Raw genomic sequence first — 22,787 nt, 5'->3', positions numbered from 1 at the left:
GTGCGAAGCCGCGACGACGTGTACTCGACGAGGAGAGACGACGGCCTTTCGAGTGCACTAAACTTCGCCTAGCTAACGTTCATACGCGTGGTCTATCTTTGAAAACTGCTGTTAATTATTGTAAGTAAGTAAGTACTTAAGAGAGTCTCTCTCTCTTTCTCTCTTTATGAACGCTATATTAAATTACGAAAGATATGTTCCATCCCTTGTTCATGTCGCCATAATTTATTTGATACTCTTTATCGAAACAATTAGTTTTCCTAGATATATAGTTATTATTTATTTTTTACTATTCGTAAGGAAATAATCGTCGTTTAATTTTTTATTTAATGCTCCTTGGGGAATGCTCCACGATCCATTTAATTTTTTCTTCTCTTTCGTATCGATTTTAAAAATTGGGAAAAGAAATATTTCGTAAGAATTTTTATTAAAGCCTGTTAGGAATTAAAATAATATTTGCACTATGAACTATAGCAGATACTTCAAGTGCAATTCGTAAGATATAAATTATGCATTCAAAAATATGTATGCCTTACTTACCATCTGATTGTGACATACTTTCATTCAATCTAAATTTATCACCAAATTTCTGGTACACTTCTGTTCCAACCAAGTACTGCATAATACCACATAAAACATTTCCATAACGATTGAATAAATTACATTGAAAGTTAGAATTTCATAGGAGAATAATATATATATACACATATATATTCTATATATATATATATATATCCTAAAAAAATTTTTGGCGTTGATAAACTAATAAAAATGACATTAGAACGATATACTTTATTTTCCCATTGCATTCGTATTTTTTACTATTTGGCTCCGTATCCGATGAAAGTTTACTATCGAGGAAAGAGAAAAGTCAAAGTTTGTAAAAATAAATGTCTGCGTGAGAGGGAATATATATATATATATATATATATATATATCTGTGTGTGTATGTGTAAGGGTCTATGTGAAAATGAAAAGAGAAAGATAGAGGACGACGATCGAAGACCACGAGGCGTATCGACCGAGTGCTTCGCGTCGTTTTTCCGCATCTTGCTGCGGTATCTCACGCCCCTCCCCCTTCCTACCGCTCCTACTGTTTTTTCTTTTCTTTTTTTCTATCACAATACCTCGACAACATGATTTCCACTTCGATCGACGAAGTTTTAATCGCGAAAAAGTGACGGTATTTACCAATCGAAATATCGCGGATTATTTATCAATTTTTGTTCTCTTCTCTCTCTCTCTCTCTCTCTCTCTCTCTCTCTCTCTCTCTCTCTCTCTCTCTTTTGAGAGATTTTAGTATTTCTTTTTTCTTTTTTTCTCTTTCTCTATCTCTTTCTCTCTTTTTTCTAATCTTTCTCTCGTGTGTAATACAGGAACAACGGTTCTTCGCGCGTGCCCAGAATTTTACTCCCGTTTGGCGCGCCAACCTCGTCGCGATATGCGGCTACGTCGAGCTATGCAGCTTTTCTCTCTCTCTCTCTCTCTCTCTCTCTCTCTCTCTCTCTCTCTCTCTCTCTCTCTCTCTCTTTCTATCTCGTATCGATTTTCTTCGCTGGTGACTGTTCGCGATCGACGACACGCTTTGGACTTTTATCTTTTTCTTTTTCTTTTTTTTCATTTTTTTCTAACTCTCTTTCTCCTTCTCTCTTTTCTCTCTCTCTCTCTCCCTTCCCTTATTTATCCTTTTTCATCGTTTTAAAATCCTTCGAGATAAACTAGACATAAATCGATTCGATCGTTAAAAGTGATAGTGGTTTTTCGATACTTTTTATAAACACCATTTTCTTTTACGTTCGTACGTTCAAAATAATATTTCAACTCTTACGCTCTTTGTGAATTAATAATGATATTATTATGGTAATGCTTTTGTACCGAATGTATAAGCCAACTTATAAAATCCATCATCGTTTAGAAGGTATTTAATTAATATTTCATTGATAATTTCTTTTTACTTGAATTTTTTTTTTTTTTTTTAACGTCAAGAAGGAGATAGATAATATTTCTTTTTTATTCGGTCAGAGCTCCTTTTTTCTTCTTGGCCGTAGTTGTACGCTTTCGATGGTAGAAGTAAAAAATATATTGTTTTATTTTTTTTCTCCCTCTTTTTTTTTTAGTTTCTTCCCTTTTTCTCACACGTTAGACGCAAGACTGTGTTATTACTAAAAATAGTATCTCTCGGTGATAGCACACGTGGAATCGTTACACATGCCGTTAGAAAAGGAGGAAGCGAGAAAAAAAGTAGGGAAAAAGTTATAAAAATAATAGCACGAAGTCGCGAGAAAAAGAATAAGTATGAGAATAAGAAGAACTTTGTTGGATGACATCGGGAGAGGGAAAAAAGACAGAGAAAGAGAAAGAGAGAGAGAGAAAAGAAGAAAGAAAAAAGAAAAGAGAAAAGAAGAGACGTCTCGACGATAAAAGTATCGTTCCGTTTGCTTGAATAAATCAAAACCTTTGGTAGGGTACTCGGTAAAAAAGACGAGTAAATCAATTCGATAAGCTTTTCTTACTTTACTTGCCAGAAAGTCTTTGTGCATTCATTTACATTTTTAATCTCTCTTTTTCTCTGTTTCATTCTCTCTCTCTCTTTTTCTCTGTCCATCTTTGTCCCTCTTTTTTTTTATTTCTTATCAAAATCCATAAAAGTTTTTATGAATAAAAGAAAACTTTCTATCGTCAAAGCATTTTATAGGTAACTAGGTGATAATATCGATCTTTTATAATAAAAAAAAAAAAAAAAATCCAAACTAGAAAAACACAGTGTTTGTTAATAATTTTTTATAAAATGATACAACATAGATAATAGACAGTATTTGTTGATACTTTTATAACGAAGCGTTCCAAACTTTTGGGAAAGCACACAGTTTGTTAAAACTTGGGATTAGGAAAATTAACAAAATTTCTAATTAGGGACGACATCTTTTTTCTGCATATAGAGAAGGTAGTTCGTAACTTTGACGTTGTAGTTTAAGATACATAAGAGAGCAAGGAGCAAAGGATCTGTTTCCTTCCACGAGAAATCTATTTCGAAGGAAACGAGGTCAAGGTCGTTTATGGAACGCGAACGCATTCCATCTCTTTTTCGTCGTGAGTAAACCGATCGAGCGAAGAGGAGAGACTGAGAAATATTTACTCTCTCTATATATATATATGTATATATATATATATATATACATGTGTGTCTATACACATACATATATGTATATTATATATTATATTATATATTTTATATATATTTCTCTCTCTTCTTTTCTTTTTCTTTTTCTTTTCTCTTCGTTTAATAAAAAGGAATAGGAAGAATGCGACGATACTGTGAAAGTACGAATAAAAAAAAAAACAAAAATCGACAGAAGAAGTTATGAGCCTCGTTTGGGTATCCTGTTTCCTGGAGCACGCGGAGATTGAGGTATGGCCGCGGTAGCTGGCATCTATGGCTTTTCAGAGGAACGACATACCAGATATTCGGACCTTCGACAACACCATACGTGAGTCTCTATATGCAGCTCAAACATATTTTCTCTTTCCATAGTATCGAAAAATCGTCAGGTATTTGTCTGACTGAATAAATAATTATCGTTCTTTACGCGATACAAATCGAACTGAATAATTTCGTAGTTTTATTTGAAATACGTTAATTGTTATTTTAATATCAATTTACTTCGTCGTTTTATATCGACGACAAATTACATTTTCTTTCTTTTATTTTTCTTACGAATGGATCGTTTTTTCTTTCTTTCTTTCTATATATTTTTTTTTTCTTTCTTTTCTAATTTTATCCTATCCATCGCTATGTTCGTCAAGAACGAAAAAAGAAGCAACGTTAATTCAAGTAACACACTTGATATAATGTATTACATAATTATTTATTTTTAAACCTAAGAGAAAAAAATCTTAGCTATACAGACTAGACTCATAGCGAGTTATTAATCTGTGATGGTATTTTATTAACGAACGAAGAAAATGGCACCTTCCTTAGCGTGGATTATCGAACCCTATAGCAATCTTCTTCTCGAAGAATGGACGAACATTATTGACTACTTCTGTTTTAGATAGAACGAACGATTTTCTTTGTTTTTTTTCTCCGTAGAGAAAATTGAGTCCTTTAATTGTTTCTCTATTATGTTAAACGTGATTTAAGTGATTAAACTCAACGCATAAGCATCCAATTACAAGAGTACCCAAAGTCGTGAATTTTTCATTACAAAATATTCCAGTCTCTTTTATTATAAAATATTTTATTCTAAATTTTTCTTTAATAATTTCAATCATTAACATTACCGATCCACTGATAAATTCATAATCTTATACAAGAACGAAATGCACTTCAGTTTAAGCGTATTTAAGAAGTAATAATAATAATAATAATAATAATACTAAAAAAAATAATAACAAAAAGAAAAAAAAAGGGACAAAATATTAGCAATGTTCGCGTGATTCGTTCAGTATAAAGTATCTAAATGAATATTATATAACACATATATCGAAGTTATAAATAAAGTAACGGGCATGCTTTATATAAGTTCGTAACGTGCGGAAGATACTCGAACCTTTGATATATTTTCCATGTGTGTACGTATGTGTATAAACAACACATAGAGACACGTGCCGGGTTAAAACGCGCGCGTACTTCTACATAGATAGATAGATAGATAGTTAGAGAGAGAGAGAGAAAGAGAGAAAGAGAGAGAGAGAGAGAGAGAGAGAGCGAGATAGATAGATAGATAGAGAGATAGAGAGATAGAACGAGAGAGACCGAGAATGAAAGCAAAAGAGAGACAGAGAGAGAGAGAGAGAGCGAGAGAGAGAGAGTAAAGAGAGAGAGAGAGAGAGAGAGAGAGAGAGAGAGAGAGAGAGAGAGAGAATAAAGAGAGAGGCGTATGTAAACTCGCAGGGAAAACCGACAAAGAAGGTGGTGCGGGTGCTCCACGGCCACGGGTTAATTGATTTCCAATATCGGCTTGACCGGCCTTCGGACACACGGCGAAGCATGAGCACGTAGCCGGAGGTGTCCCCACGCAATAAACTATCGATGCGGTAATGGCACGGCGCATTGGACGTTAAATGGCAATAGAATCTATACGGCAAGATACACAGGCGCGCACATACACACGTGTACATACACACACACACACACACATATACACACACATACACAGATATCCATACATATGTATACACTTAGGAGTTAATTGGATCTTGAGTGGAGTCTCTCCGATTCTTCCGGCGAACATTAAGTACAATACTTGTTCTATCACTCTCTACTCTACTTAATACTAAGTCATTCTAATCGACGTTGCTTCGTTTTTTAAGGATAGACAGAAGGTGAGAAAAGAAAGCTAGGAAAGGGAAAGAAAATCCAGTAAAAAGTCACTTGGATTCGTTACTTGATTCATTTCTTTTGCTTTGCTTTGCTTTTTCTTTTCTTTTCTCTTTTTTTTTTTTTTTTATAAAGCGCGATTGGACGTTTCTAGGTATCGTATATAATAGCGTTCTTAGAAGTTTTTTTCCTTTTTCTTTCTTTTTTTTTTTTGTTTTTTTTTTGATTTTTCTTTGTAGTAAATGGTAAGGTGGAAGAAGGGAAAGAAAAGAAGCAAGTGGGACAGTTTTAAGACGATGGTTACCACTAATGTATCTTATATATACGTATCCATGTGTATAGCGTCTCGTTCTAATTTCGTAGGAACATTAGGAGAAGCAAGTATCCGCATGGTTTCTCAAAAAGTGTCTATGTGACGTCATTCGACTCTCTGAGATAAAATAGCAAACCTTAGTGGAAATAAGAAGATAGAGGATGGTTTTCATGTGACGCAATAATCGCTTTTGGCACGTTGATTCAGAAAATTGTTCCTTTTTTTTTTTATTTTTATTATTATTAATATTTTTTTTTTCTGTGGCAAAAATTCCCGTCATATTGTATTAATCGTGTGGCGCAAGCAAACGGACATTAACAGATACATTTAGATAGATAGATATGATTTGTGAAGAAGAGATATAGAGTCTTTTAGAAGGGTCTCGCGAGAACGAACGATTAAAATAGCAACGAACGAATGAGCACGAGGTATCAAATTGTCAACGACACGTGCACCGTGTTAGCCCGTTTATCATTTGTCATGGCAAACGCATTCGATTTCTATAGCTTATATGTATATCGTATCGTCAGAGCAACGATGACAAAACGTTTGTTATTTGCTTTCATTAATGGACGATCGTTTGTTTGGGGGACGAAACTACGAACGCGTGTTTCTCTTTTTATTACATTTTCAACTTCGAAGATTTCTTATCTTGATTATACGTGTACGATCATGATTGCTTTAGAAAGTTTCTTTTTATCGACGAGATAGTCGAAGTAATTTGATTGGTTCCTTTCGCAAAACTCTTAGTTGCTTGTATCGAAAGAAATTTAGAGAAATTAAGTATAATTAATTTTATTTTCGTACATTTTTTTTCCTCTTTTTTTTTTTAGGCTTGTTATTGTCATAGTTTCCGTAGAATCGCACAGTGTTGATGTTCTTAGAAAAAATGTTATGTTGTTTGAAAATTCGTATTTTATTAAGGTACGAATATTGTTCAACATTTTCATTCGACCGACTGAATTTATTCGAGAGAAAAAGATTTTGACAACAAACGGATTGTATAGAGTTGTAGGGGGTTGTAAGAGGTTGTACGGGGTTGTAGGGGGTTGTTGAGGTTGATGCGATCGACAAAGCGGCATCTCTGAATACCTAACAGCAACCTAGCAATGTACCACGGATGCTTCGTTACCGACCGTTCGAGTATCTGTACGAGGTACGAAACTTGAAAGTGGAGGCAGTAGTATCAACCACTGTGGAAACAGGGATCGACCAAGTTCCACAGTGTTATCGCTGGATATGCCGTAGTTTCTTGCATTTCATATGTACCATGATCTAAGTTCTATGAAATACTTTTTATTCGTTGTTTCTTCTTTTTCTTTCCCTCTTCTTTTCTTTTTGATTTTGTTTTATCGCAAGTTTCATCCTGACAGAAATATCGTCCTTACGTTATATGTACACACACACGCACACACACACACACATATAAAATTTTTTTTTTAAGATAAAATTTTGTCGTCAACGAAATCTCTTTCACCGAGAGCTTCGATTTTGTCTTCTCGATAGATCGTCGTGACTGTCCTACTTGTGACCACTACATAGACGAAACTACCCCTTGCGCAACGTTCCGCCGCATAATTTGAAGATATCGAGGAGAAGCGAAGTAAGTGCGAAACCCTTACGGCCGGACAAATTGGCAATTAATACTTTGGAGAGATTCGAAAGTACCAATTAACCGTAACCACCTTGTCATTAACGGTTCGAAAAGGTACTCCTTGTAGGGGTGAAGGGTGACTACTTTTTCTCTTTGAAAGTTCACCTTAGTCGATGGCTCTCATCTGATAACGTAACTATCCGATAGAGGGGGTTAGAGTAGCGGTAGCTGGTTTACCTGTGAACATATAGAACACCGATCTAAATCTACCCTTTGTTTGCGTTTCGCTGATCTTCGACCGAGGTCGCTATAACTGGGCTACTCATTCTATTTATTCCTCATTTATAAACGAGACGTTATTTCGTTATCATTAAATATTGTTTTTCTTTGTACAAAAAAGAAGCAAAGTGTTATACCTTTGTCATTTTTAAAATGATCAAGCAACAATAGGATACATCGTCGTAGACGTTAAATTTATTCAGAGTTTTATTATATTCCGTTATTATCCATACAAAGATTTATAACTCGTCGTCGACGAACAAATTTCCTCTTTGTTTAATATAAAATTATCAACGAGTCTTATATACCATGAGACGGTATAACCTTCTTATATCCTATTATTTTCTAGAACAAGATTTGCAGGTATAACAAGAAAAAAGAAAAAGTATTTCAAAAGTAAAATCGACATTGAGATCGGTTTGACCATGGCCCACCGTATCTACTTAACACCGGCACGGCCACCTGTCATTGACCGTAACTACTTAACTCGGTCGTGTGTATCAAAAGGACTACAGTCTGACTATCGCTGACCCGTACCTACTTGACTTTTTCGACTCGTGAAAGCGTACCACGTTGAAAAAAAAACGAAGACAGAGAGAGAGAGAGAGAGAGAATTTATACGAAAGTTTCATCGAATTTTACACGTTAGTTAAAGTTCATAGAAAGAGAAGGAAGATCGTAAACGTTGAATAGTTTAGTACATTGCAACAACAACGAACAATTCGATAGTTTTTCCAGGGTTAGATAGAAACACGTGCAACTATTGGGTCGATGCATCGTAGCTTGCGAATACCAAGAGCTGCATGCACATTGCACATTCTTTCGGCACGCGCGCTTGCGTTCTGCGGTCTGGTGCACTCTCTTTCTACAGTAGCGTATAATAATAGCAAATCGTAAAGGACATTTCTAACATTTTTACAAACTTCTTTTGTGGACATAGTTACGTTATCGGAGCGTAATAAAAGTTGTAATTTGATACGTAAAATAACATTTCTCTGTTTGTCCTTCTCTCTCTCTCTCTCTCTCTCTCTCTCTCTCTCTCTCTCTCTCTCTCGCTTTCTCTCTTTCTCAATCGTTTTATTATTAATAAAATTATTTCTAAATATTAATAGCGAATGAGCAAATTCGATAATATACATCAAGTAGGGAATTTAATTAGAACGTTATGAATTTGTTAATCCAATTTTCATTAAATTACGTTTCCCTTCGCAACATTAACAATATATCGCATTTATAGTAAATATGATGATAAATATACGTATTGAATGAACAAAATTGATAATTATCAGGAAGTAGGAAATTTCATTAGTATGCTATTCAATTTTGTTTCTTCCTACGTTCTCTGTATCATGAAATATCTAATAATTTCAATAAATAGGAACATTAGAATTATTGGTTATATTAAATATATTCTATGTTAAGTATTCTCTTTTATCTCGTATTATTATTCTAAAGCTACTGCCTATCGTACGATGTACGATATCTCTTTGAAAAGAAAACAAAAGCAAAGGGAAGAAATACGTAGTAGAATTGCTGGTTGTAACGTCGTTGTTGAATGTGGAATTGGCATAAGACCGCAGGCAGCGCTCGACGAACGCTCGCGCAATTCATATACTACCTTCTCCACCTTTTCACCCTCCTCTGCCCCTGAGCGAGTTACTCTCGAAATATATTCATCGATCCGCGCTCGAGTTACAATTCGCGACACATTTTCCACGTTCGTGCGTGCGTGTCAGTTTCTCTCTCTTTCTCTCTCTCTCTCTCTCTCTCTCTCTCTCTCTCTCTCTCTCTTTATTTCGTATTCTTTCTCTCAACGGAGCTTTCCTGACGCTTAACGATGAATACGCGTCATGTATGAATGCGTACGTCGTTAACCCTCGAGTGCGTCGTCATGCAGTTGCCTACCATTGTAAAAATAAGAACAAAGAACCGCTGGCTGGTATTCTCTTCGTTTCCAGTAAACTTGTTCCTTGTGTTTCGCATCGAACGAGCTTCACCAGTTTATCGATCTTCCCCGACTTTTTTATTCGACGCTGTTATACGGGCCTCTTTGTGATTCGTTCGATCGCAAAAGTGATCAGGAAAAAATTCTTTTAATTCGCGAATACGATGAAACGAAATCTTTGATCGCTCGAATATAAGTATATAATGGTATAATTATATTATTTAATAGGTAGTAATGTTTACGGACGATTAAAGATTATGAACGTAATATTAATACGTGTTTTATCGAATCGATGATAATTCATCGTTGTTATTAAGTAACAGTACTTTTTACATTTTGATTATTTCATCGATATATATATATATATATATATATATATATATAAATATGTGTGTGTGTATGAGTATGTGTATTTTATCTTTTTTCCTCAGAATGTTTTTATATAGAAACAAGTTAGAACTAGTCGGTATGTAGTAGAAAAATATTTTTCGACGGTCGTTAATTAAAACCAGTGACATAGGCCATTACCATAGAAAACACTCGTTCTTGAAATTTCTCGAGGGTACAAATTATTACACTGAATCCTCGCTCGTGTATATAAACATCACGATTCTGCCATTCGGAATTTTCTCATGCGGTTAAACAAAGAGAAGATGAAATATTTCGTCCCAATTTCTCTATTTCCCCTCTCTTTCGAAGAGAAAGAGCGGGAGAAGGAGGAGAGAAGAGAAGAGAAGAACAGAGAGAGAGAGAGAGAGAGAGAGAGAGAGAGAGAAAGAGAGAGAGAGAGAGAGAGAGAGAGAGAGAGAGAGAGAGAGAGAGAGAGAGAGAGAGAGGAAGGAGGTTTTGGATGAGCTACGCAAGCATGCTGACGAGTTTTGCGGGAAATGTTCGACGATTATTAGCCGGTCGATCGATCTCGAATCTCCATCGACGAGTCATGGATGGAAATCCCGTTGGAAGTATATTTGCAGAGAAATAGAGAGAGAGAGAAAGAGAGAGAGAGAGAGAGAGAGAGAGAGAGAGAAATAGATGAATAGATAGATAGATAGAAGAGTACTTTAGAGTGGGGAATGCAAAAAGTGGGAGAACAACGTTGATCTCGATATATTCGTAAAATTAGAAACTCGTAGAAAGCTTTTTGTTGATACTACACGTTTTCCTGTACCGTTTATTTATTCATAGACATTCGGAGAGTCATCTTTGTTTCTATTTTCGTTTCGATTACCAACTGCAAGCGCGATTATTATTATACGTTGAGATCGTGAATTCTTTGTCGAGAATTCTTTCCAAAAATCTTTCTGATATAAAGCAAATAAATAGAAAAACTTTTTTCTTTCTTTCTCTATCTCTCTCTTTTTTTCGTACACACATCGTGGTTCCTCGAAATCGTCCGTTTCATTCTACGTCGTCGTCGTCACCGTCGTTGTCGTCGTCTTCCGCGTCTGCAAGTTTTAATTGCTATCTTTAAGAAGGAAGAAACTAGAACGAAAGGATCCGAGGGGTTTGAGTTTTTGAGAGAAGTAAACACAGAGAAAGATGAGCTCTTCCTACAGAGAGACTGCTGAGTCAAGTAGTCACGTAGAGTAGTCAAAGTCTTTCTCTTCTTCTTCTCTCTTTCTCTTTCCCTTAGTCGTCTTTCTTCTCTTTCGTTTTTTCTTCTCCTTCTCTTTTTTCACTTTCTCTGTCTGTCTGTTTATCCGTCTATCCCTCTCTCACTTTTTTCCTTTCTGTTTGTATCTCTATTTCTTTTTTGAAGTCTTTGCTATTTTCGTCACCCTTCAGTCACAATACTCCTTCGAAAAGACTTCAAGTTTAAGGCTGACGAACTCATATTTTTCTTCTCGTCTTTTTCTAAATTCAATCGGACAGAACTCACACAAAAAGCTTTGATCCTTTCCTTTACCTTTCCTTTTCCATTCCTTTTAACCATTCGTCTTTATCCTTCTCCATTTCTCTCCAAAGTGTTTTCGACTTTTGCGAAATTCGACCTCAATGACTACTCGACCTGCTTGGCATGAACGTCTTGTATCTGTATTTTCGGGTCTTCCTATATATCCAAAGTCTCTCTCTCTCTCTCTCTCTCTCTCTCTCTCTCTCTCTCTCTCTCTCTCTTTCTCTTTACATGCTTACGTTTGTGTGTGACCAGTCGCAGGGTCATTTGGTGCAGTAAAGTCGATAAGAGTAGCGAGAACGAGGACGACTGGCGCCATCCGATGGTGATACCAAGTATCGAGCTAGACGCTAGCGCCGACATAAGGTCGAAAGCTCGAAAGCTCCCTGGAACATGCGAATCGACATGGAAAAAAACATAGTTCCACTTTGGACTTTCCTAGTTTCACGATTATTCACATGAGAAAACTTTCTCGAAAGCTTGTTTGTCAAGCTGCTTTCTTATCGATCAGAGAAAGGAAATTTCAATTTTATTTTTCTCCTCTGAGAAATCTTCTTGAATTTGATTATCTCTCTCTTCTCTTTCTCTCCACATGCGTATACTTGCATATATTTAAATTCATTTATTGAAATTAATTTAAAACGCAGAAATCTTCGAAACACGGGCTTGTTTTTTTTACTTCGAATATTTAAAACAGTTTGATAGATAATCAACCGCGTTACGAGTATATCAATATTCGTCGAGTGCCCGAGAAACGTCTACTGAGCAAAGAGGTTTAATATAATGTAATATCGTTCAAACCGATCCCCTTTCATTAAACTTTTCTTAGCAGATTTTACTAGGAAGGATTCTTAAACGCTGGGATCGATGAGACCGTAGGTAAACTTAAAAATTAATTCCTCGGTTAATGGTTCGGAGCATCGGTTCAACAGGTGCCGAGTTGGAGCAGAGTAAAGTCAGGAAGAGAGGAGGCCTGTTTGGCGATACGATAAATCAGAAATGAATCAGCTATGTTAACGACCTCGGTACTGATATAATATAGGTATCTAATACATATGTATGTAGTAAATACACACACACATTTATATATAGATAGATACGTACGTACGTACGTTCGTATATACATTTCGACTGATATTCGTAGGTCCTCGTAAACGATCGCTCAGTTATTCTTAGACAATGAACGGGAAAAAGGTTCGTTATGTTCCAACAACGGTCTCGTTATATTTAGATAAAATGAAAGAGAAAGAAGTTTCTGGTGCTCGTTAAAAATATATAAAAAAAAAGAGAAACAAAAAATAAAGAAAAGTAAAAAGAAAAACGTGTCAGTGAACAATATCGTCGATTGTAATCGTCGACCACCGGTTCTTCCTTTAACAATATTTTTTCTCAACGTACAACGAGTTAATTAGGAACTAGAAAATAACGTAAAAAGATGACAGAAACGACTTCTTGGGTCAGTGGGTTAAGAACCAAACTGCTTTAATGGACAATGCCGTCGTGTTTTCGATGTTCTCGCATAATCGAGCGACTCCGAATGAATTTATATTTTCTTCGCGTGGTTTAATTATCGTTATATATACGATGATGATTAAACCGAGTGCAAAGAAACAAAAAAAAAAAGAAAAAAGACGAAATTTTTTCCTCGAGAGCGATCAATCAATTAATTTTTCTATATTTTTATATTATCTTTGAATACTTATTAATGTTCTATCGTATACATTATTTCGAATTCACAAAATAAGTAAATTCGAATTGAGAAGAAGAAAAAGAGAGAAGCAAAAAGTACAATTAGCAATTCTTCTCTTTGTCCACAAAAAAAAAGAAAGAGAAACGAAAAATACAATTAGCAATTCTTCTCATTCTCTACAAAAAAAAAAAAAAAAAAAAACAAAAATAGAAAATACAATTAGCAATTCTTCGTATTGTTCATTACGTTTCCGGTGTTGTTGGACGTGTCGAAAAGAGAATCGTGAGAAAATACAGTAGAAACGAGATCGCGTTCGGTCATTCGATCGGATACGTTATCATTTTCATTCGATTTTACGCCGTTGGCAGAGGCAGACAGCGGAAGGAAGAAAAAACAAGGACGTTCTCGTTACAGAAACCGATTCGTTCGTTTTCTCTATTCGCGATATGTATCATATATGTGTGTGTGTGTGTGTGTGTGTATGTGTCTATATCATATATATATATATATATATATATATATACACATATCTAGGTAGATGATTTATATTATTATATCTAGAAGTTGCGTCCCGTTGGGACTCGTTCGAATTTCCGAGTTTCGTTCGCAAAGTTAAATACAATTTCTTCTTATATTACTCGCTCGGAAATATTTCAATTCCGTAATCCATATTTTAGAATTTATTTGCGAGATCTATCTATCTCGTATAGATACAATTATAATTAATTGTTACTTTTTGCGCTTGTCATTGACGAAAGAAGAAAAAAGAAATTTCCTCGAGCGCGAATTAGATGTTTCTGGAAGATGCATTATTACGAGAGAAATATTCTTTCGGACGGTCGATTACCAATCGATTGTAAAAGAGAGATAAAAAAGACAGAGAAAGACAGAGAGAGATAGAGAGATAGAGAGAGAGAGAGAGAGGGAGAGGGAGAAAGACATCGATTACGAGTTTGAATTCGATATCGAGTAGGGACTGGCGACTAACGATTCGTTGTATCAGGGACGTTCCAAGCGTTTCATTGAAGCTTACTATTACGTTCATGGGAAGAGTCTACCAGAGTTAACCAGAGAGCGAGTGAGCAAGTCAAAGAGCGAGAGAGAGAGAGAGAGAGAAAGAGATAGATAGATAGAGAGAGAGAGAGAGAGAGACTCCATCGAGGTCAGGGAAGGCAGGAAAAGCTGACCTACATAACTAAGCCCACGACCCGATTCGCCCCATCTTTACCGAAGCCGATGAATGGATCCGACATGACGCACACACCATACCATGCTCTTTTCCATCTCTCCTGCCACAATCCATAACCTTATTTCCTTTACGTAACGACGGGGAGTCACGTAACATTCTCTCTCTCTCTCTCTCTCTCTTTCTCTTACCCCTTCTGTACTACCTCTACTTCTTTCTCTCTCTCTCTTTCTCTCTTTCTTTTTTTCTCTTTCTCTCTCTCGGTTTCTCTGTCTCTCTTGCCCCTTCTGTATTACCTCCTTCTTTCTTTTTCTTTTTTTCTATTTTTCTCTCTCTTTCTCTCTTTTTCTCTTTCTCTTTTTTTTCATCCCTTATTTCAAGCTCCTCGACTTAGCTCGCACGAGGACTTGTACACACTAAACAAATAATTGGCCGTGCTAACAGTGCGTTTGACGGTAAACAAGGGGAACTCATGCGGATAAATAATAACGATCCGGTGACCCGCAAATTAGTTTTACCATACTGAACTTCAAGCTGAACATCGAAGATTGTGTAACCGCGTAGGTATAATATACGACGTATTTATTATGTAATCAGTTTTATAACGAAGCGTTGGGATATTATCAGGCGTCGTTATTGCCAATGGGAGGCGAATGTAAAACCATTAAACAATACTGACGTCGATCGAACATCGTGAAGAGTGAAAGAAAAAGAAAGAAGAGAGAGGGAGAGAGAGAGAGAGAGAGAGAGAAAGAGAGAAAGAGAGAAAGAGAGAGATTGCATAATGAGTAGTTGTAATCGTATTTAAAGAATATGTTCAGAAGGATATCGAAAATTTTTCATTCGAATAATTAATTATAGACTTGAAATGTAGGTATAAAATTCGGAATTTAAATTTTCTTCAGATTGGAGAATACCTGTTTATATGCGATCTGGATGATCGCTTAAACTCTTCGATAACTACTTTTCACATTTATTCCAATTTCTGTGCCAATTTAAAAGTTGGCCCTCGTCTAACTCTCTTATTCGGTATTTCAGAAAATACCAATTCACTTTATTATTACGTCTCTGTAAATTTTCTTATATTCTTTTTGGACTCATCGTATACATATATATATATACATACATATATACACACACACACATATATATATATATATATATATATATATATATATATATCTTGTCCTACGTGAAAGAGGGTAGTACGGAGAAAGAGTAAGCAGACCGGCGTTCACCTAACTTCGTCCTTAATTCGTCGCTTGGTGTCTGCACTTTATGCGCCAGCCGATCTTGATTGCATTCGATCGCGGTAATAAATTTTCCGATCGAGGCAAAGTTCCAGCCAGTATTTCTCTTATAGGTACGTACCTACGTATGTACATTCCTATTTCGGGACAAGGGAGGGCTCAGGAGGATCAGATTTTCAATCATGGATTTCTAGATCCTCGTCTGACTAATAATAGAATGTTCTTCATTTCTCTCTCTCTCTCTCTCTCTCTCTCTCTCTCTCTCTCTCTCTCTCATTTCATTTCTCTTCCTGTTTCTTCCTCTCTCTCTCTTTCTCTTTTTTTCTTGGACACGTATGACATTGACGAGCAACATAATATATATATATATATATATATATATATATATATATATATGCATATATAATATGTAATAGATGCAAGTCAGTCATAAGCAATAGGAAACGTTGAATCGAATGTCTAGCTTGCTCGTGATGAAAGCGAACATCCAGCACATGATTATTGACAAAATGTAATTCACGAAGCGCCAACAACAATGAATTTCCAATGGCACGATAATAGGTTTCCATTAAATAACTTGACTATCATGGGTACAGGGAAAGAGATATCACAAAGCTCGAACGAAAGTTCGATCGATGGATCGAAAAGTTTTGTAGACATCATTGTCGTCATTATTGTCATTCATGGGATATTGCTGAATTGATATTCCTGGAGGATTGCTTTCCTATTACTTTTTTTTTTGGATATCCATTTATTTATATAATCTAATGGATATATATATATATATATATATATATATATATATACACAGAGAATGAGTCAATAACTATTTTCGAGTAAAGTATTTAAAATTAAATTCTTGGAATATTATTTAATTAGATGATTAATGAACTCTTTTAGCCATCGTAATTTCGTTTTAAATTTATAAATAATACATTTTTTACATCACTTACTTATTTTCTCTATGTATGGAATTTTTAATTAATGCATTTCTAATCGGTTACGTTTTATGGTTTAACCCTATAAATATTATAATATACATAAAAAGATAGAAAAATATATATATAAGACGAATACCTGAAAACGGCATTACCTACTTTCGATCGAAGATATCAAACAAATTCGTGCTCGTAAATCATACGACACACGTTCGGAATAACGTTCTTTTCGATTTTCGAAAGATATTTTCTCGTCGAGGAAATACCGAGCCTCGAGTATGAGATATTAATAGCGAATCTCAGTACCGTGCCAACGGTAATCCGTCTACAAAGATACGCAAACTTCGACGATGGCTTTTTAACGTGTATACATTTATTACATTCGTTTCTTCTTAATCGTGGAATAACATGTATTATTTAAATAATAAATAATAAATAAATAAATAAATAGTACCAATCATAACAAATACGACGTTGCGATATTCTAATAAAAATCATATAAATTTACAAACAAGCACATTTTTTTATTTTTTATTTCTTCTTTCTTTTTTTTTATTTTGATGCATACAAAATAATGATCGTCTATCAATCAGCATAGTAAAAACAATTTGAAAAATCTATATCTTTTCTATATTTAAAACATAATTTAAAAATTATATATACGAAGGTTCAACTTTATCTTTTGTTGAAGAACATTTGTCAGATCGGATTTTCCATCTCTTTCTCTTTCTCTCTTTCTCTATTCTAAAGCGTGAGAATCAAACTATATTCATTATAACAGGTTGCACGGAGCTATCTAAGCCCGTTTAATCTCTTGTTGCTTTAAAACGTATATCTCGACCCGATACCCGTCCTCTCGTTTTCTCTATCTCTCTAATTCTCTCTCTCTCTCTCTCTCTCTCTCTCTCTCTCTCTCTCTAACTCTTACTCTTTTACTCTCATCTATACAAGCACTACGGTAAGATCAGTCATTGAGTGCACCTACCGCACTACGACCAGCTATTGTCTTCCTTCGCCGCGAGAACTCCTTGATTGTGAAGCTTCGTTGCGATGAGTTTAATACTCCGCTCTTTCAGGAAGCTACCGATGCTACCGAGAGAGAAAGAAAGAGAAAGAGAGAGAGAGAGAGAGAGAGAGAGAGAGAGAGAGAAAGAGAGTGAAATGAAAAGTGGAGGGGATGGTTTAAGTGTTTACCAAGCGCCATGCCGGCTGCAAATCTTTCGAAATGCTTTTATTTTTCATTAACGAGCACGAAGACGGTCGATCGTGACAAAAAAGAAAAAAGAAAAAAAGAAGAGAGAAAAGGAACAAGAGACAAAGCAGAAAAAGAGATAGAAAGGAATCCGGATAAATTTCAAGCCCTGTTTTTGCAAGATTTTCCTGCTTTCAATGTCTCTCCTCTTAGAATAAAATTTCTCGGAACATTATGCAGTTGTAATTATATATAATATATGAATCAATAATAGTGGTGATGATAATGATGATGATGATGATGATGATGAAAATAATAATAATAATAATAATAATAATAATAATAATAATAATAATAATGATGTAGTAATTATGATAATAATAACGACGATGGTTCTAACGATAATGATTCATTCTTTAACAATTGGATATCGAAAAATTTCAACGACCCTTCTCGAAATGGGACGGAAAACCGTAACTGCGGAATCAACGGCGACGCATCGTTGGCTTTGCTCCACGTCGCGTTGCGGACTTGTATTCCGGTAGCCCAAATACGCGCGGATATTTATCGACGCGTTTTAACATTCAATCCAAACTTTTTCGTGGCGGGCCGCCACCGTTTTGGTAAGGGATGTAGAGGGTAGAAAGGATTTCTATATGAGGGAATATATAATATACATTATATATATATATATATATATATATATATATATATATATATATATTGTTATTTTGACACGTGTGCTTCTGACGTTTATTTTTTATATACAGGCTATATATATAGGTATATATTTTACGTACATCGCATGCAGATCTTTACGTGTCTGTGACATTCTTTTTAATATGTTATTTATCTACGTCACTACGTCAACTTTATATATTTCATTGTAATATTTTCTTGATCGTTATATAACTCGTTTTATTAATATTTATTTTATTAATTTATGAAACTTAATTTATGAAAGTTAGTATAATAATTTTGTTTTATTATATTAAGAAATATCGTCCATCGTTTTCCTTTATATTTTTATTTCATGATAATTTATTATCATTATCCAATATATATATATATATATATATATATATATATATATATGGATATATATATTTGTATATGGGCGTTGGTTTTATATAGAAACGAGTTTTATTCGTCGATATTCGTCTTATTTGAAAATCATCGTGAATAAGGAATGCCGCGTGTTACGATTGCCAATGTCGCATTCGGCGAGACGAGGAAAAAGAGTTTAGCCTACTCGACAAAATTGGTTTCATTAATGGTGCGGCTTAATAAAGCCGACTGCTCGAAGGAAAATTAGTTTCCCCGAAGGCTTAGCTTCCTGTTTTACTTTTAATCGTTCGGAAATTTTATTCTCGACTGTTTTCTTTCCCTCTTGTCTTTCATTCCTAATAAATTTCTTTACCATAAACGACATCTTCCCTTTCAAAAGATGTTCAATAAATCAATGCGATTTCATTGATTAAAAATTAATCGATCTTATTAATCAATAAAATTAATAACAACGAATTATACGAATTTCTTTGTATATAATAGACAATCATTTATGTAAAAAAAGAAAAAAAGAAAATCAAATATGATAAATGAGATTCGGTCGAATCATTGTAACTCGTAAAAGGTGATATTATTTCTCGATTTTAAATATACTAATTGATCTTTCAAGCAGAGAGTAGAGGTAATACATCGGTGTAGTTATCCACAGCAAAGGGAACGTGAAAAAGCACGGAGCTGTGCTTAGAGAATATTCATAAGTTCTCTGTATAAAGGGAACATAAAATAAATATACATGGACACACGCTGCTTATACGTATGTATATCGAGCGGACGTTCCATGAATATTTTCTGCTTCACGGGAAGAGTAATTCCGGTTTTGCTCGAGGAACCACTCGTTTAAGTGTTCGCGAAAATGGAAACGAGCCTTACGAGCAATAATTGTCGCGTGCGAATACGATTACGATGGTTTCGTTGAAAATAACAACTCGCGGAATTTCGCACCGACACATTACGTGAGACACATACATAAGTACGTACATAATTTGTGTATATATATATATATATATATATATATATATATGGGTATATATATGTATGTATATATATCTACACACATACATAGTATTTATATTTATATGTGCGTGTATGTGACGGGTGGCACATGTTGTTTTCGTACTCGCTTCTCCTGTTTCCTTCCCTTTTTAACAAGCACCAAGCAAATAGCTCGGCAATTATTCTGTTCTCACGTTACATTCGCTTCGAAAACGGATATTATATGTATACGTATGTAGACGTACAGGATGAGTTAGTAACTAACCATTATAAGATAAAATCACATTTTATTCGTTATATTTATTATTACTTTCTCTTTTTTTTTTTTCTTTCTAATATAAATCCATAAATATGTCGGTAGATATATTGAAGTATTATATAAATATTGTTGTTGTTGTTGTTGTTGTTGTTGTTGCTGTTGTTGTTGTTGTTTTTATTGTTGTTGTCTTTTTAAGTAATTTTTATTTATCAGCAGATAAATAAAATATTTCAAATCGGAGTAATTTCCGACTCAACCTATACCCCCGTATGTATATATCTATTTGCACACATGGTTGATGTATACAGGCGAGAACCAATTCAGTCTCGTGCTTTGTTACACTGATTTTATTATTTTCTATCGGACGATTACTACGGTGCACGCGACATAACTCTCGAGAAAATTTCAACAGCGATAAGCACCCTTCCAACTATTCAACATCATTACCATTCGTTATGCCGTAATAGGTAGAGCAATTTCTTTGGAACGATCGAAAATCGTTTCTTGTGAATTTTGTCACTTATTTGTTCAGCTTCGTCGGAGCTTGGAATTACGTTATAAATATATCTTAACAAAATTGGAAACTGTTACTTTGATATTAACGAATATAATATCAATAAGTATCACCTTTTAAGAAAAGAGATACTCAATAACGCTTAATCAGTGAAAAAGGAAGGTGTTAGGTATCCCTCTGAACAACGGCAGACAGTTTGGCGTCCTATCCACTCACGAGTGGTGCAACCCTCGTATATGGTCCGGCATGCGCTCTTCGAAGGAGCTGTACTGACCTTGACTCTATGGTGAGACTGGGACCGTGTCCTGTAGAGTGAAATCAGCTGATCGGTAGTGTGTTATAAATATATGAAGGAATTCGTGAGACGTCGGGGAAAAATTGAGATATGACTTTGTAAAATAAAAAAAGAGTAAAAAAATAAAAAAAATAAATAAAAAGAAAAATTAAATGAAGTAAAATAAAATGAAGGATAAGGAAAGAGATAGAAGAAGAGTTAGGCTATCTATGTATTTGTTCGATAGGATCGAATCGAAAAAGGACGAAAAAAAAATGGCGAAGAAGGAAACGAAGAGTAAAATGGATAAGATAGAGAGGAAAAGAGGGAGAGAGAGAGAAAGAGAGAGACAAAAAGAGACAGAAAGGGAGAGAAAGGGAGAGAGAAAAAGAGAGAGAGAGAGAGGGAGTGCCGTGATGGTTCCCGATGAAGGGTCAGGAACAGGAGTGACTCCGTCTGGAGGGGGTGCGACTCGCGGAAGGGGTGCGGGTTGGAAGGAGAGGGATGTATTGATTGCGCCTGGTTGGCACGACAGAGAGCAACAGAGCGCACGAGGGAGGTAAAGAGGAGGCTGCTGGATATCTATAGAGAGAGAGAGAGAGAGAGAAAGAGAAAGAGAGATAATAGACAGATACACTAGAAATAAGAAAGACAGAAATATCGATATATAAATACCATTGAAAGAAAAATACTTCTCTCTTTTATATAAAATTTCGAAAGAATAAGCAAAATCAAGAGAGGTAAGAAAGAAAAATGAAAATAGATTTCATTGAACGTTCGGCATAGTACGATTTCCTTCGCAAACAGCGACGCGATTTAGGTCGTTAGAATGTCCCCGATCTGTCGATCGACGCCATGTCACCTCGTACTAACTCAGAAGATTCTTCCGGATCGTAGATTCGAATCGATAGGTTTGGCACGTTTGGAAAACGAGTCCGATCGACGCGGACGATCGGCCAAATGAAACGCTTCCAAGTTATTTCAATTTTATCCTTTGCCAGGCGAAACGAAAGGAATGGAGAAAAAGAGAAAGAAAAGGAGAATAAGAGAAAGAGAAAGAGAGAGAGAGAGAGAGAGAAAGGGTAAGAGTTTTTGTTCGCTAGTGAGCGTTCACTTTAGGAAATCACGAATAGAGTCGAGTAAGTGCCGTCTCTCGACGTTCCAATTTTTCGACATTTTCTGGTGTTCCTTTTAGTAAAGTGGTCTCCTACGTAGGTAGGTAGTCCCAATGTTTGCGTTTTTACTTAAGGCGTGTTTAAAAAAAATTTGTCAAAGAATCTATTTTTCAAAACGTATTAGAAGTGGATCGCTTTTTCTCGTGTAAGAAAAAGAAAAAGAAGAAAAAAAAAGGCATCGAGTTCGTTGGAAAAGATCATTGTTGTCTTTTCTTTTTATCGTTCGACGCAAACGTGTGTCCCATGGCCGATTTAAAGCCAACGACGTCCCTGAACTCCTTCCTACCGTATTCCGCCTCCTTTTTTTGCACTATGCTAAACTCTTTCATGCTCGATCCTGACGAGCCGTGACTCTCTTATCCGCAGAGGAGGGAGACGAAGGACGAGAGAATTACGTAACGATCATTGATCTCCTCGTACCGATAGTCCGAGGAAACTCCTGCATTTTCTTACTCGCTACTTCGATTCCACCTATACTATTTTTTACTAAAAGTTTTCTCTACCTTATCGTTATAACATCGTATTGTTTAAGATTCACGTTTTTTATCGGTAACCCCAAGCGTTACGTCGTTTCTAAGATAACTAATATTACGGAATTTAATACGAATATATATTACGAGAGAAGACTACGGGGTTAAGTACGGACGAAGACTACACCGTTTCTGAAGTAACGACGAAAGAGAAAAGCTTATCTAATAAGTAATATCATATTTAAGAAAGAACTCTGGCTGGGGTTATATATTCGAAGGTCTTTTTGAAAAGAAAAAAGGAAAAAAAAATCCTCAAAGAAAACTTTGGACTATTTTATTCAACATCTCCCATCAGGGAAAGAAAGAGATCTTTGTTAAGATATTCTCCTAGGAGAGACTAACACGCACGCTTTTATGGATAAGAGAATATCAA

The 22,787-nt window shown here is 35.3% G+C and overlaps 1 protein-coding gene across 7 annotated transcripts in view; it reads left to right on the top strand.

The window, feature by feature from the left end:
• The window catches only part of LOC122634844 (potassium voltage-gated channel protein Shaker), a 126,806-nt gene that overhangs the window by 80,072 nt on the left and 23,947 nt on the right, over positions 1–22,787 (top strand). The window contains exon 1 of one of the 7 annotated variants that reach the window (XM_043824197.1): positions 3,300–3,488. The exons of the other annotated variants lie outside the window; for them this stretch is intronic. Within the exon in view, the coding sequence (XP_043680132.1) occupies positions 3,412–3,488 (77 nt within the window). The 5' untranslated portion in view covers positions 3,300–3,411. Of the gene's footprint in view, positions 1–3,299; positions 3,489–22,787 lie in introns of those variants that run through there. 7 annotated transcript variants of the gene reach the window in all.

Source organism: Vespula pensylvanica, chromosome 16 (genome assembly GCF_014466175.1).
Source record: "Vespula pensylvanica isolate Volc-1 chromosome 16, ASM1446617v1, whole genome shotgun sequence".
Taxonomy (NCBI): Eukaryota; Metazoa; Arthropoda; class Insecta; order Hymenoptera; family Vespidae; genus Vespula; species Vespula pensylvanica.
The sequence above is the reverse complement of the archived record's forward strand: the minus strand, read 5'-3'. Positions and strand labels throughout refer to the sequence as shown.